This window comes from Mastomys coucha, chromosome X, assembly GCF_008632895.1.
Source record: "Mastomys coucha isolate ucsf_1 chromosome X, UCSF_Mcou_1, whole genome shotgun sequence".
Classification (NCBI taxonomy): Eukaryota; Metazoa; Chordata; class Mammalia; order Rodentia; family Muridae; genus Mastomys; species Mastomys coucha.
In genome coordinates, this window is record NC_045030.1 from 41,041,640 (window position 1) to 41,057,896 (window position 16,257).

General features: G+C 39.0%; 1 protein-coding gene across 1 annotated transcript in view; it reads left to right on the forward strand.

The window, feature by feature from the left end:
* Window positions 1–16,257, forward strand: part of Dock11 (dedicator of cytokinesis 11) — a 136,086-nt gene that overhangs the window by 27,653 nt on the left and 92,176 nt on the right. The window contains exons 12-20 of the mRNA XM_031372386.1: window positions 955–1,167; window positions 4,571–4,693; window positions 6,134–6,216; window positions 8,904–9,026; window positions 9,214–9,290; window positions 11,066–11,250; window positions 11,338–11,403; window positions 13,438–13,530; window positions 16,218–16,252. Of these exons, the coding sequence (XP_031228246.1) occupies window positions 955–1,167; window positions 4,571–4,693; window positions 6,134–6,216; window positions 8,904–9,026; window positions 9,214–9,290; window positions 11,066–11,250; window positions 11,338–11,403; window positions 13,438–13,530; window positions 16,218–16,252 (998 nt within the window). The remainder of the gene's footprint in view (window positions 1–954; window positions 1,168–4,570; window positions 4,694–6,133; window positions 6,217–8,903; window positions 9,027–9,213; window positions 9,291–11,065; window positions 11,251–11,337; window positions 11,404–13,437; window positions 13,531–16,217; window positions 16,253–16,257) is intronic.

A 16,257-nucleotide genomic window follows, 5' to 3' on the forward strand; every position in this document is an offset into this window, starting at 1 on the left:
GTTTTTTGGAGGGGAAACTGGGAAAGGAGAAATTTACATGTAAATAGAGAAAATATCTAATAAAAAAAAAGAAAATTGGTTCATAGATATTAATTCGTATCCCTAAGCCTTAGTGAGACATAGTTGCTCTTCAGTGGCTTAGGCTCACTCATTGTCCTATAGAATGAAACTTATTTTTGGTCTGCGTAAATATTGGGTATCACGAGTTGATGTGATTGGAAATACTCGCCACTGGAAATTTCAAATCTTCAAGGAGACTATTATGTTCATCTTTATTTTGGATTTCTAGTTTCAAAAATATCAAGTAAAGATGGATTCTTTCACAAAGTACATAAAATACATCGGAGCACTTTCCTGTATGCAAAGGGTTAATCTTTATGCCATCTGGCATGAAATTTCTCTTTGTGACCAGCTTTCAAATGCCATCTGTAAGGAGGAATCATGTCTTCCAAATTTGCTGATGGGGCAGAACATTTTTTGAGTAATTTACTGTTGACTGATTCTGGCTGTTATGAAATATATAGTCTAGTACATTGCAGTATACCAGAAAGGACCTTTTTTTAATAATCTATATGTTAGCAATTTTTTGGAGTCATGTCAGTAAATGTATAGAGATGTAAGTTTGATTCATAAATCATTTTTTCTTTAGGTGATACTTTCGAATTCTGTTCATCTTTTTAAAAGTATAACTTGTTAATTTTTGTGAATTCATACCTTGTAAATTTATACCTGACAAAATTAACTTTTATTTTAATTTAAAAATTAAAGTAGCCTTTTATTTCTGAATGTTTCTCCTGTTATTTGATGCAGAACAAGCATAATGCACTTTAACTAAATATTAAACTCAGAAGGTAACAGAATAAATTCAAATTTGAAGGAAAAAAAAAACCACCTTATTTTGCAATTTGTTTCCCAAAATCTTAGTTCTAAAATGCCAACTGTCTTCATTCCTAGGTTGAGCCCTTTTTCATCAACCTTGCCTTATTTGATGTAAAGAACAATTGTAAAATTTCAGCCGACTTTCATGTAGACTTGAACCCACCCTCTGTCCGTGAAATGCTATGGGGTACCTCAACCCAACTGGCCAGTGATGGGAATGCAAAGGGCTATTCACCTGAGTCTCTCATCCATGGAATTGCTGAGTCTCAGTTATGCTACATAAAGCAGGTGAGCGTTGATCATTTTATAGCACCTTCAGAACAAGAGAGAGAAGCATCTTTGCCTTACTCCCTGGTTTCAGGCAATTTTCTTACAGCATTCCACCCTTTAGAAGGTCTGTCTACAGATGCTCTTTTGCTGACTGAGATTGGCAATGGGAAATGGAAAGCAATGAACATGTGAGTAACATGTTGGTAGAGTGACATTTTTAGGTGGAACCATGATAGGAAATTCAGTGGGAATAGTGTGCAAAATCCAATGCAAACGTAGAGCCAGATATACACATGTGAATACATGTACACATGTACACACACATACCTCCTCTGAATAAGTGCCAAAACATTCGGAATTTTAGGGTCAAATTTTATGCTCATTGCTATGGGGTTTTGAAGGGCTTTGGGTCTGTGAACTCCTCGTTAAAATCCTCATAGCCTCTTCACTTGTCCTTTAGACAATAGTTGTCACATACAGGAACATTAACCAACAATGGGAAAAGCTCATAAAAGAGAAATTGAAAAAGTACAACATTATTAATTTATATGTGAGAACCCGATATTGATTTCTGTTTCTAGTTTTCCACATAATGCCAAATAAGTCTTCTTAAGTCTGCTTATTGTACTATTTCTGTATATTGGATAGGAAGTTTAGTGGATCAGGTGATTGATCAGGTATCGTTCAGTAATCTACATCAAGAAGAAAGTCATCATTGTTGTTATTTCAGTTTTGAGATGAGGTTGTATTGTATGATCCAGGCTGGTCTGGAATGCCTTGAGTGAAGATAGCCTCCTGCCTCAGCCTTCTGAGTAGCTGGGCCTACAGGTTTAGGCCACCATACCCAATCTCAACACTTAAAAAATGCCCTTTTTGTGCTAACACTTCCATTGGGGGGCTTACATAATCAAAATAGTTTTGTAGAATGACATAAGTATTATTTCTTCACAAACAAGAAAATTGATGATTGGGGGTTGGGTGAGCTGTCCATCATGACATAGCTAAGAATGCTAAAGATAGGATTTGAACCTATATCTGAACGATCTCAATCAACAATATTAGAGAGAATGCACTGCTGGGTCCTGGGAATTATATTAGGAGTGGAGTGAGGGTGTTGATATATTCTTTAGAAGAAGGTGGCAATGAAGTGGGTAAGACTCACCCTGGTGAAAAAGAATTAGACCAGAACCTTTGACACATGGGACCAAAGTCTCAGCCAACAATGGGCTTTCTTTAGTCACTTTCTACATCAGGGGATAGGGAGATGCTAGAAAGTTATGGGGGGAAAATGCAGAAGAACCCCAAAGATTGTGCTCTACCCCTGTATTGTAGCCCTTGTCAATAAAAGAAAAAGATGGACTTCTAGGAGCTGGGGACATGCAAGTTTCAGTTCCGAGCCTACCTTCTGCAGGGGCAGCATGGGCAGTCTGTTAGGCCAGCTAAAGATCAAGCATCTTTCCAGCAGTACCAGAAACCAAGTTCTGTGACTATGATATAGTTTGATGGGCCACCCTAGCGATAACCAGACACCTAATGCATGTTATTTCATTATCCTATGTAAGAAACTCCTGACAACAATATTACTCAGTCCCATCACTTCATAGGACCTGAGATGTAGAAACCTGAGATGTAGGAAAGATGTGAATTGCCTAAACTGGTAAATGGCCAAGCCAGAATATGCACCCAGGCTGTCTAAGTCCTCAACCATATTTTAACTACCTTGTTCTATGTTTGTTTGTACTCACTACTTGGTAATCTATCACCCAAACTTTCTACAAGTTCTTTGACTTGGCGGGGGAGGAGACACTACTAACCCCTCACATTGTTTTATGCTGTGCTCTGACAAACTTCGAAGCTTCAATTTGGAACTCATGATATAATATGTCTGAAATGCTTTGAAAACTAGAGAGCAATATTTAACAAAGTTGGTAATACACCAAGTAGGAAAACAAAACTTGGGAAAGACCCACTGATGGATTATTTTATTCAAATTCATTTGATGTTCCTTCAAGCATGAGGCAAAAACCACTGACACAATATTTAGAGAATTTCTCTCTTTCTTCCTCTTTTTTACTTTTATTTTGGAAAGACAAAAGATGGTGTGGTTATTCCACACACATTCAAAGAAAATGATGTCACTTTGGCTGTCTCCACATTTGTCCCCTTAAACAGAGGCTGGAGACACTAGGCAAGTTCTAGACCCTTTGCTGCCTCTGTTTACTTTGACAGCACCAAAGCTTTTAAACTGCAGAGTTTTCCATAAGATGGCTTATGGGTGTGTGTATTGCCTGTATGTGTCCATGTGAGTATATGTACATAAATGTGCATGCAGGTGTGGAAGGCAGAGTTCAACAATGGTATCTTCCTCAATCACTCTTTACCTCCTTTTTCCTCTTTTTTTAAAGAAATTTAATTTCTTATTTATTTATTTATTTGGCTTTAATCATGAGTGCGTCAATATATGCACATGTGGACAAATGTGTATGAATAGCTAACAGAGGCCAGAAGAGTGTTAGACTCCTAGAGCTGGAGATACAAGTGCTTGTGAGCCTCACCCCCAACATGGGTGCTGGGATCTGAACTCTTGGCCTTTGCTAGAGGCAACTTTCTAGTCCCCCCCCTTTTTTTGAGTCCAGCATCTCTCAGTGAATCTGGAGCTCTTCTATTCAATTGGACTGTTTGGCCAGTAAAGTCTAGGGATTTACCTGTTTTCTCCTCAACACTGGGATTACAGGCAGACTGCTGGCTTTCTGTGACTGCCAAACTCAGGTGCTCATGCTTGGGTGTCAAACATTTTAGCACTCAGCCAATTTTCTCAGCTTCAGATGGTGAGTTTTTAACGTTAGGCAAGCAGTGGGAGTGTATTTTTTCCTTCTTCACTGTATTCAGTATGAATTGGAGTGAACTGGTAGTTCTAGCTACTCAGGAGACACATTAACTTTAGTATATACCAATTAAACCAATTGAGGTCTATTGTATTCATTAGGTCTAAGAACTCACCTTGCAAAAGAGCCACAGAGAAGGAGCTGGAGGCATAGGGTGAAGCTAGTAACAAAATAGGAACTGCATTTGGAAAGATACATTCATTGGACACTTTGGAATGTGTAGCAAAAGCAGCCACCACTACCCTGTGGATAGGGTGGGGCAGGCCTAGGGTACTAGTGCTCCAGCATTCAGGTGACAGGGGCAGGATGGCTGCTTCAACTTCCAACCTAGCCTGGCCTATATCTAGCTAGACTGTCTCAAAAAGCAGAAAGCACCCCAAATAACAAAAATGTTCTACCTATTCCTGGAATCCTGGACATGATCCTATGTTGAATTATCAACATTCTGTACTCTCCACACTACAAGGTATCAGTTGCCAAACAGCCATATGTATGTGACATAAAAATATCTAACAGAAGTCATTTTTTCCCCCTAGGGAATCTTCTCAGTGACGAACCCACATCCTGAAATTTTTCTAGTTGTGAGAATTGAAAAGGTGTTGCAGGGAAACATCACACATTGTGCAGAACCCTACATCAAAAACTCAGATCCGATAAAGGTAATTTAAAATTGGTAAATATTCCCGCTCAGTATTTTAAAATGGCATTGTCAGAGACCTTTGTGATGAAAAATTATCTTCTCTGAGGACTTTTTACATTGTCTACTATGGAAAACTGTAACTATATCCACTCCTGTCTCTGATGCAATGAGGCTAGACAATGAGCTCATTATCAGTGTATTGACTTCAAATGGCTGCTGTTCACTGTGGTCCATCTCACCCTTTATACTTTTTCAGTGTGATTTCTTTCATGATGTGTTCACATATTACATGGTGGGGATTTTTCATTGTTTATTATTTTCCTGAATATTCTTAAATGGCACAATTAGGAGTTTGCCATTTTTATCATTATCACAATCCTTAGATCAGGACATCTGATTGGTTAGAAACCTGAATCCTGTCCTCTTGTGTAATAAATGAGAAATCTGAGACCTAGGGAAGGAAAGGATTTATGGAACAATTAATTCATAGCACCATAGTTATTACACAGTTTAAGAGCCATCAGTCTATTGAATGTTGGACTTTACTGTATTCACATAATATTTATTAAGTGGAAGATGCTGAGGAGGCATGACTAATAGGTGGGGGAAATGTATTTGCAGTGTACACAAAAGCCTCTAGCATTTTGTATCCCCAGGGATAAGCATCCAGCCTGTGCTTTGAAGCCTATTTAGGCCTTATAGGCAACTTATCACCTTTGTCATCTCTCATTGCCTGTTCAAACAGCGGCTGCTGCCCACATGAGACTAATTGCATTGACTCTTGTCACTTGTGCCTTATCTTGGGAGTAGAAGGTCAACTGTATCTAGAACAAACTTCCCCTATGAATAATGAGTATCTGCCAGCAGTGTGGAAGGAAATGCACGTTAACACTGCTCAAAGTGTTCCTAGCAGAAGGCTGTGGTACAAAGGAGTCCAATATCTCATTAGTCTTTCTTCTGAAATGAAGAAAGAGTTGTTAGGGAGAAAATAACTTGCCTTTAAGAATTACTTTTTGACTAGGGATATGGCTCAGTAGTAGAGTATATAATGCTGTTGGTTTGAACCCCAGCATAACAGAGAGACAGAGACAGAGGGAGAGGGAGAGGGAGAGAGGGAAGGAGAGAATGGGGAAGAGCGGGAGGGAGGGAGGGAGAGGGAGAGGGAGGAAGAGAGAGAGAGAGAGAGAGAGAGAGAGAGAGAGAGAGAGAGAGAGAGAGAGAGAGAGAGAGAGAGAAAGAGAAAGAGAGAGAGAGAAAGAGAGAGAGAGTGTAAAAAGAAATACTTTAGTTTCTTTAGTTTTAGTCTTGGAAAATGGGTAGCAAAGATATATTTTAATGTTTATTTATAGATGTTTCCTTCCAGGATTTTTGGTGTGTTATAATGATAATTTGGGGTAGGGTTGAAGATGAATCCATGGCAGATTGAACAAATCTAAACTCATCTTTTTTCTGACCATAGACAGCCCAGAAGGTACACAGGACAGCTAAACAAGTATGTAGCCGCCTTGGACAATACAGAATGCCCTTTGCTTGGGCAGCCAGGTTCGTATAAATGCAATCCTGACCCTTCTATTTTTTAGGTCTCTGTGAAGTTGGGGACCAGTGTCCTTACCAGCAATTCAGTGGTCCATTTCTGGCAGGCTAGTTAGTTGTGTCTTGGGACACTTGGGATGTAAAACTTCTTCAGACTTTGCTATGCATCCAAGACCTACTTCCAAAGCCCCACTTGTGTTATGGGAAATTTCTTTTGGTTTGGGTTAATCTGATGGACACTACTTAATCTTATATTTTAACACCGCTCATTGATAAAGTGATAGAATTTTCCCCAGAGCACTAGAATATATAACAAATTATGTATAATATGCCCAGTTTTTCAGAGTTGGCTGAGTTTCTGGCTTTAAAACCTGTCAGAATCATTCTGGAAAATGTACTAAAAATTTTGATGGCAAAGAGTGCAGCAGTCATGAAGTGCAAACTATAATTAATAGATTTTCTGGTGAATCCTTTGTGAATAGTGTATTTAGAAACCTACATTTTCTATGATTCTTATGTTATAGTAGCTTATGAAAGTGTTTTATCCAAATCTTGCAAATCTACAGGCAATGAGGATTTGGAGCCTGTTTGTTGTTTATCCCCACTTTGAAGTGTAAGTTCATCAGCTTGTTTGTGGTACAGCCTGTACAACTGACTGGGAGTTCTTGGGAAAGGGCACCGTGTTCTGAATAATTCAATCAGTTCTATTCACCGGGTGCTGGGGAATAGCACAGGGTAGGAGATTTGAAGTGAATCAACTCTTCTGTCACTATTTATAACCATTTCATTTGGAGTAAGGATCTCAGAATATATCATGTGCTAATAGAGAACTATTTTCCTTGTTTCTCATACTAGTAAAACCAATGATTGCCAAGGATAGGTGAATGGCAAAAACTAATGCAGGTTGGCATTCTAAAATGGAAAGTGTGGCTTATGAATATACACATATACTTATTTGTAATGCATCTACCTTAAAAGTCCATTTCTGCTGCTACTACTGTTTATTATTAACACTTATTAAGTTTAACTCTGTCCAGGATACTCACTATCTAAGTACTTAATGCATACTTTGTCTACTTATTTATTTTTGAAACACATTTTTTTTTTGCCTTGTAACTCTAATTAGTCTAGTGCTCACTATTATGTCGACCAGGCTGTCTTTGAACTTGCAGCAGTTTCATACCTCTGCCTTCAGAATGCTGTGATCACAGCAATGTACTCCTATGCTGGGCCTAATGTATAAATATATATTTAAGATTTGGGTGTCCTATCTTTGAGATGAGGAAATGGAGACACAGAAGGAAAGGATAAAGAAAATGAAACCTGCATCTAAAACCTTAGAGCATGTAGCAGAGTGGAGGTCAGGATAGGGCTACCCCATGTTAGCACTGACTCTAGACCACTGTGGCATTCTCCTGCTCTTAGGCAGTTACAGGAACTGCCTGCTGCTCTTTTGCCAGGTGAGAAAATTAATTCTGAAAGCTTCAGAGAGCACCTCAGATCCCCAGTTTTGGTGAGGCATTATGCTATTTTCTCCTTCCTGGATTGTTTCCATCAGCTGCAGTAGCTGGGATTTACTAAGGTTTGTCCAAGACTTTTAAAAAGTGTATGATAAGCCCCTGTTACTAGAAATAAATACTTTAAAGCAGGAGCAATGGGCTTTGCTGAGGAGTGTTGGATTTCTGGCTGTTGGTACATCCGGTGCTTTAGGTGCTCATATATTACTTTCCATTTTAGCAGCAAAATAGTTGCTTAAAATGGTAGAAGAGGCTGGGTGTGGTGGCGCACACATCTTTAATCCCAGCACTTATGAAGTAGGGGGGAAGACAGGCAAATAGATCTTTGTAAGTTCAAGGCCAGCCTGTTCCAGACCAGCAAGGCTACCAAGTAAAACCCTGTTCCCCCCTGCACCCCCCCAAAAAAAGGTAGGGAGAGCCTATCAAAATCATATGACTATATATGTAATAAACTTTGTATAAAATTAACTTTAGGAGCCAATGTAATTTTTATCAGTTTTATGCTGATAAAATGAATCACTTTTGTGTATGTATGTGTGTATATATATGTGTGTGTGTGTGTGTATAATTATATAATAAATATAATTAATATTATATAATATTATATTATATATATATTAATATATAATATTATAATTAATGTGTATATATCCACATTAATAAATGTTTACAAATGTAAGGACCACTTTAACAATGACTGGTACAATATAGATACAAGGAGTGTTTCTCCCCAGAAAGGTTCCTCATGGCCCTGTCTAGGTACCCAGGCAACCATCCATCTGATTATCACTGGGTAAAATTTTGTCTGTCTGAACTCATCATAAAATTGAAATCCTGCAGCATGTATTCTTGGCATTGGTTATTTATGCTCAGTATACTTTTGAGCTTCCTCCCTGTTGTGTAGAATTCCTTTTGGTATTCCACAGCATAATATGCCAGTTAGTTCATTCAATTTCTGATGTATTACCAGTTTGGAGTTAGAGCAAATAAATCTGCTGTGAGTATCCCCGCAGCATGTGGAACCATGCCAAGAAATACAATGGCATTGCTGTAGGGTAGGTTGTAAGATCCCACAAAAGCACTGCCATGCATGTTCACAGTTTCACATTCTCACCAGTACAAGTTGAGTTTATCAGTACTTCAAAATTTGTATTAAAAGCCTTTTTGTTGCTGTTCTAGACCCATTTTCAAAGATATTCAGGGCTCTCTGGATCTGGATGGGAGATTTTCCCCTTTGTATAAACAAGACAGTAGCAAGCTTTCAAATGAAGATATTCTCAAGTTGCTCTCAGAATACAAAAAGTAAGTGTGTGACATTGGTATACTAAATGAAACAAATGGATAAATTATCATATTTTTTAAAGTAATGAATATGAGTTAAATATGGGCAAAATTGAATACTTAAAAATTTGCGATTGGATTTCAGGTAACCAATGCATGTAATAGTCATCATTTTTTACCTCTAAAATTATTCTTGATTTCTACCTAGGCCAGAAAAGACAAAATTGCAGATTATCCCTGGACAGCTGAACATCACAGTGGAATGTGTTCCTGTAGATTTACCAAGTAAGAATGTATTGCAAACAAACACTGACCATTGTAATCAGAGCTTGAGTATCTATCAATAGTTTACTGCAGGTTTGCACAGTGTCTTAATTTCCTAGGGCTTCCCTAACCAACAAGGGAAGGAGCTAGCTAGCAAAGGATGTTTGGGGTCATATGCTGCAGACTGAGGGCATCCTATATATTGTAAAAAGCCTTGAGATAGAAGCATTCTTAATTTGTATGAATAGAGAGGAAGTTGGTGTGGCTCCATAGTAGGATGTGGTGGGAACAATGGACAGGAAATGGAAGTAGGAAAAGAATATAGCGAATTGTATAGACTGGTAACACCTTAAATTTGTATTTTATTTTAAGTACACTGAGAAATCACTAAAGGATTACACACAGTGAACAATGCCCAATCTGCATTTAAAAATGTGCAAGAGTGAAATAGATTATTTTTCATAAAAAGAGTCATTGAGGGGGATAGAGAAATGGCCCAGTAGTTATTGCTCTTCCAGAGGACCCAAATTCAGGTCCTACCACCTATGTTTGGCTGCTCACAACTACTTGTAGCTCCAGCTTTAGGAAATCTGACAATATAGCCTCTGCTGGCACCTGAACACGTGTGCGCGCGCACTCAGACACACACACACACACACTCACACACACACAGACTCAAGGAAATCTTTAATAGGATAATTGAAATATAGACAGGAGTTTCTGCATATGCACACAGATGTTTTTTTACAGTGTTCTTTACCTTAGAGGGAACTTGGAAGCTAACAGAATCAAGATTGTCAGTGTGCTTCAAGGATTTATTGCACAGTATTACCATAAATGCTTGATGCAGTGATTGCAATTGGTGTTTATAATCTGTTCAATGAGATATCAGATAAACTATCAAGTAATCAAGATTGAGTTGTGTACACACCATGGGAATTTCACATTGCTGTGTAAAATGTGCCTAGAGAAGGCTAGAAGACAACACTCGCAAATGTCCGTGCTCATTGTCTGTGGGTAGTACAGTGCAGTGACTGATTGTGATTGAAAATCTTCAGTTTTTGCCTCCAGATGTTCTATTATTTGCATGCATTGTTTTAGTAATCAGAAAAAAAAAAAACAACTGTAACAAAAATGTTGTGTCCTTAGGCTCAGTTTAGCCTGGGTCTTCCTTGTCCACCCACATGGCTGGAGAGTAAAGAAAGGGTCATAGACCAACGTATTACTCCTGAGCTCTCCTACAATGGCAGCTTCAGAAACATATGGTTCAATTGCTCAGACATTTTGTGTGTTTTATTTTATTATTGGTAACACATCATAAGGTCTATAATTTAAAAAAAAACTTAATTATTTTTTTAGTGAAAATTTGCACCTGCACCAAGTTAACTTTTTAAAAGTGATTTGCCATGAGCTAATTGGAAGCATAAATTTACTCTCATTGCTTTCCCTGATACCAATAAAAACTTGCAGCGAAAGCTAAAATTGCAGCCACAGGAGGGAAAATGCAGTGGGTTTCTCTGCAGAGTTTGAATTTGTCAAAATTATGATGTGTTATATTTGGCAAATCATTCAGTGTTGTGAGTGAAATCGCAACCCATGTCTGGCATAAAGGTTCTCATGAAAATCAGCACTCTGCCGTGCCCTTTTTGGTTTCTTAAAGTTGTTTAACTTCTTGTCACCAACTAAGAATTCTGTTTTGAAATCGTTCTTTGCAAACACAACCCATGTATATTTCTACAAATGCAGGAACGTGTTAATGACTATTAAGTTACATGCTTATTTTTGTCCTCCCATAGATTGTATTACCTCTTCATATGTGCCCCTGAAGCCTTTTGAAAAGAATTGTCAAAACATTACTGTGGAGGTTGAAGAGTTTGTTCCAGAAATGACAAAATATTGTTATCCATTCACTATTTATAAAAACCATCTGTATGTCTATCCCTTGCAATTAAAATATGACAGCCAGAAATCATTTGCCAAGGTAAGGAAACTATACATTCTTGGAGTGTGCAATATTATTGATCATCTGCTCACTGTATGACTCACTTTGGCTGATTAATGATTTTAGGCTAGGAACATTGCCGTCTGTGTGGAATTCCGGGATTCGGATGAAAGTGATGCATCCGCGCTAAAGGTTTGTTTATGGTGGTGATCTGGGTGTGTTTTTGGAAGAGATTGTGGAGATGAAAATTTAGTACTTGATGGTGTCATGCTCTAAGTTTAATGTCTTTATATTTCAACAAGAAAATATGCTGGAGTGAAAAAGGTAATATTTCGTTTCCTACTATTACATGTGAACTAAAGGGTTTGTTTAAATGATCTATATTACAAGGTAGGGTAGATATGCAGCTGAGAAGATGGGTGAATTTGGGCTGGGGATGTTTATCTATATGATGGTACTGCTCCGTAGTACTTGCCTAACGTGTACAAAGCTCTGGGTTCCATCTTGAAAATGAGAAAGTAGATGAGGTTTCCTTATTCCCTTTTGGCATTTATTCCACTTGAATCTGCATTGCTTAGAGGCCTAATCACAAGGTCATTTTTTAATGACTAGATAGTTTATAATGTTTCCTTCAGGGGGTCTTATAATGTTACTATTAGGAGACCAACTCCTTTCTCTTTGAAACTCGAACAGGCTTGTTGAGCTGACAGAAGCACAGCATGAGGGCTTTGATCTGAGCTAGGACTTCTGCTCTACAACTGGCCAAACAGTGCCTCCAAACTTAGCTCTGTGATCTCTGCAAGGCAGTCTTAGTAGCATGCAGTGCAGCCATGAATATCCGTTATAATGCAGCGCCTTTATGGTTTCGCTATAAACTTCTTCTTCTTGAGCCCAGTGATCAGAAACCTGAGACAGAAGCCCCAAACAATGCAGCTCTCACAAAATGTGTATATGGTTCCTTGCTTCTAGCTTGAATCTAAAACAGTCAAATGGATTGCTAGTCACACTAACCAACTAGAGAAAGATACCCCAGCACTCCCAGGTAAATTGTTGAATATTGCACTGCCCCTGTGTTTGAAAGGAGCTCCCTTTCTCCCAAATAGAACATTAAATTCAATTAAGGATTAGCTGGCTCAAATGCAGCGGAATTTTTCCTCCCTTTGCTTGTCTCTTCAGTCGGGATGAGAACAACCAGTTCCCCTGCCTCCCTGAAATATCCTTTGAGTATCATGTAGAAACCCTTAGGTTACTTCTCAGCAGTTCTTGAAAAAAAAAAAAAAAGCCTTGACAACTGTATTTCAGGTGAATTGGCTGTGGACTTGTGGAGTCTCAATTTCATTTCTTAGCTGGCCTAGAGGCTCACTCCACAGTAACGGTGGAGCCGTTGGTAACTTGGCATGCTGGTTCAGTATTCATCCTTGAGCTTATTGGGCCAATGGAAGTAAAAGGAAATTAGAGGGGTCATGAAATGGCAGCATTCCAAGGAACCATAGAAAGCCTTACATCTAATGCCAGAAAATGAGTGATTTAAAAAAAAAAAAGTACCTTATAAAGTGTCAGGCTCAAAAAGGTAAGGAAACTGGGCATACCTTTAATGTCAACACTTAAAGACAGAGGCAAGGATGCATGCAGATCTCTGAATTGGTGATGAGCCTGGTTTTCATAGTGACTTCCAGGCCAGCCAGGGGCTATGTAGTGAAACTCTGTCTCAAGAACCAAAAAAACCAAACAAAGTCTTATGATGTAGGAGAACAGTAAGCTTATCTGTCTGCAGCTTAATAGGCGTTTGACTTTTTTTTTAAGTTTTAGGTTGTTTGTTGTTTTTTTAAACACACCTTAAAAAAACCAAAACAAAACACTCAACAAGGAACATCCAAAAAGAAAACTCTTGCTAAGGTCCACCTCTCTGTCCTGAAGAGCCAGATTTTAGAGAACATCTGTCTTCTAAAGGAGAAAACATCTGCAGCATCCCACTGTCAGCTAGTTGGGAAACCATCCTATGGTGGCTAGATGTTGGAAAGTGTTCTGTAGCCAGCTGAGTTAGGCACTCTCTGGAGTGCTGTCTGCAGTGACTACATAAATGATTGGGCACTTACAGGCTTATGATAGCAGCTGAGTGGACTTAGCCACACCCCTTACTCTCACTGCTTCTAAATGTATGGGGTTCAGTAGCGTCTTTTTGAAAGACCTGGGTTAGTGGGGGTGACTGTTTCCTCTCTTTTGCAGTGCATTTATGGAAAACCAGCAGGGTCCGTTTTTACCACAAATGCTTATGCTGTGGTCTCACATCACAACCAAAATCCAGAGTTCTACGATGAGGTAAAACCTTGACGTTTCAGTATTTATAAAATTCAGTGCTTGCTAATTCTTTTGATTCTAGTTTTTTAAATTTTCAAGCCATTCATTTGCCCATGCAATCCCTGAATGTTGTGTTCCATGAAAACTGAAACTGTCACATTGAAAGGAAAGGCTTTTGCCTTCACGGTATCCTATAATGTCAGGGAGAGATTTCCTTACAATGGCAAAGGCTTCTCTAGTTAAAATGATAGTACACAAATCTCAAACAGGACCTGCAACTCTGGCCCTCCATGTTTGGCTCTGTTTCAATGAGGAAGTCACTGTCGCTTTTGGGGGTCTCTACTTCTTCAGCATTCAAATAAGAAGCCCAGAGCCAGGCCCTCCATGTCTGGCTCTGTTTCAATGAGGAAGTCACTGTCACTTTTGGGGTCTCTACTTCTTCAGCATTCAAATAAGAAACCCAGAGCCAGGCCTGGTGCAGTAGGTCTGGAATTCTCGGCTGTTCCGGAGTATTATAAGTTCAAGCCTTGCCTGCAACTTAATGGGGGTATCTCAGAATGAGCATTAAAAGGGAAATACATGCCATTCGTGGTTATTCACCTGTAATCCCAACATTTGAAATGCTGAAACAGGAGGGTCCAAAGTTCATGGTCATTCCCAGTGGCATAGCAAGCTTGACGCTGGCCTGGGCTAAATGAAAATGTGTCTCAAAAATTATTGAAAATAGATCTGGGAATGTAGTTCTCAGGTAGTGGACTTCTCTAGTATACACAAGACCCTAGGATCAAATCCCAGGGCCAGAAATTAAATAATTAACTACATAAATGTGGGGGTAGGCAATGAAATTAGAAAAGAGACTACCAGGAGAGAGGAAAGAAGTGCTAAGGAGGATGGAACGGGGAGGGGCAATAGTGAATACCTGTGAATGAAGTCAACTTGAAGCTAAGGGGATAGGGGTGCGGGTGGAAAGATAGAAGGCAGGCGGCAGTAGGAACATAGTGGGGGCAGGGGGAGCTAAACAAAAATTAACTTTGAAAGTGCCATAGTGAAACAATACTTCAAAGTGCTGTTAACTTTAAAACACAAACAAATAGATAAAAGTTACTAAATCCAGACTAGCTTTACTGACGGCACAACCAGCTCTTTCCTCTTATGATTTTAACTGGTAAGGGGCAGCTTGTCTATGAGTTAAGCACTGGAGGGAGAAAGTTGTGTGGCTGGGTGTCACAGTGCCACTGATTGCCCTGCCCACCGTGTTAGAAGGGATATAAAGGGGAGTATTGTGGCCTGGCGTTCTCTTCTAGTCTCTCTGGATCTTTCTTGCTCCTTCTCTATCTCTGTATCCCTTTGTATTGCCCAGTGTGCCTAGTCATAACTTCATCTAGCCTCTATGTATTTGCTTATCCAACTCTGCAGGATGCTTTTGATTCCTAGTTTTTGCATGTGGCCTGAATGAGCATCCTAGGCCAGATGCTCTGCTGGTTCTGCCGAGGCCCTAAAGTCTCCATTCTTGGCTTGGTCTGAAACCATCCCTCCTGCTGTCAGGATTTCTCTTGATCCACCTGCTCTTGTATAGACCCCTCTTGCCCCAGCTCTGGGCCCCACACATTCTTTTCTCAATGCACTTTCCCAGGTTTCTTTGGGGGTGGGGAAGGAATTAATAGTGTCTTGCATTTTTGCTACCCAGGGGGGAGAGTATGCCCATGTTTATGTGCAGTAGAGCATTAGATGCCCAGATGGTCTGGATGCTGGCAACAGGCATATTCGGTAATGAACATACCTATAACAGACTTTGCTGATAACACTCCCAACCATGGCCTTGTATGTACTATAATTGGACCAAATGTCCATCGACATGCTGTTTCTTATATGCCTCTCTATAGCCAGTCCCAACCAGTGCAGAGATCTGAACATAATAAATGAGACAGGATTATTTTCAGAGTGTCTGAAATAATAGATTTTTTTTGATTCATTCACTATATATTGATTAGGAAAGACAGAGAACAGTTATTTTCACGTGGATCTGTATGGATCTGGGCATGTGGATCAAATGTTCAATTTTGTTTTTCACCTGGCACTAGGAGCCATAAGCGTACAATTGGTTTCTAATTAGAAAATTACTTGAGATTGAGTCTTACAAGCATCTTCTGAGCCTAATTTTTGGAGTCATATGTGACATTTTTTTTTGTCTGTTCAAGAACAAAATTCCATTTTTTTTTCCTAGAGAAAGTTTTATGAACTTTGATTTTGAGGGTACCGTAATGTGATGGTGAATATTTGCATAATATTTGTAAGATTTTAATTTTTTGCCACGCACAGAGGAACAGCAACTTCAGTAATGTAGCTTTTCAAGTTCAATGTTCATTTTAAATAGATTGCACTGGGCTAATGTCATCCCTGGATATGAGGATGTGGTTTTTAATCTACTTTTTTTTATAAAATCCTGCTTTAAAATGGGAGCTGGGAGAATCCATTGAACTATACAGAAAGAAGTATTAAATCAACAAAAATATTAAATCCCTACAACTTAGGAGAATAGTACCATTAAACTGAAACTGACCAGAAAAACATCTGAAGTACATTGGCTTATACTTCAGGGGAGATTTGTGGAACAGTACAGTAAAACTGAGCTACATGTCTGACAGCCCAACCTAAGAGCTAAAACAAAGCAAAACAAAATGCCATATGTAATGCCTCTACCATTTCAGGTCAAAATTGAGCTTCCCATTCACCTGCATCAGAAGCATC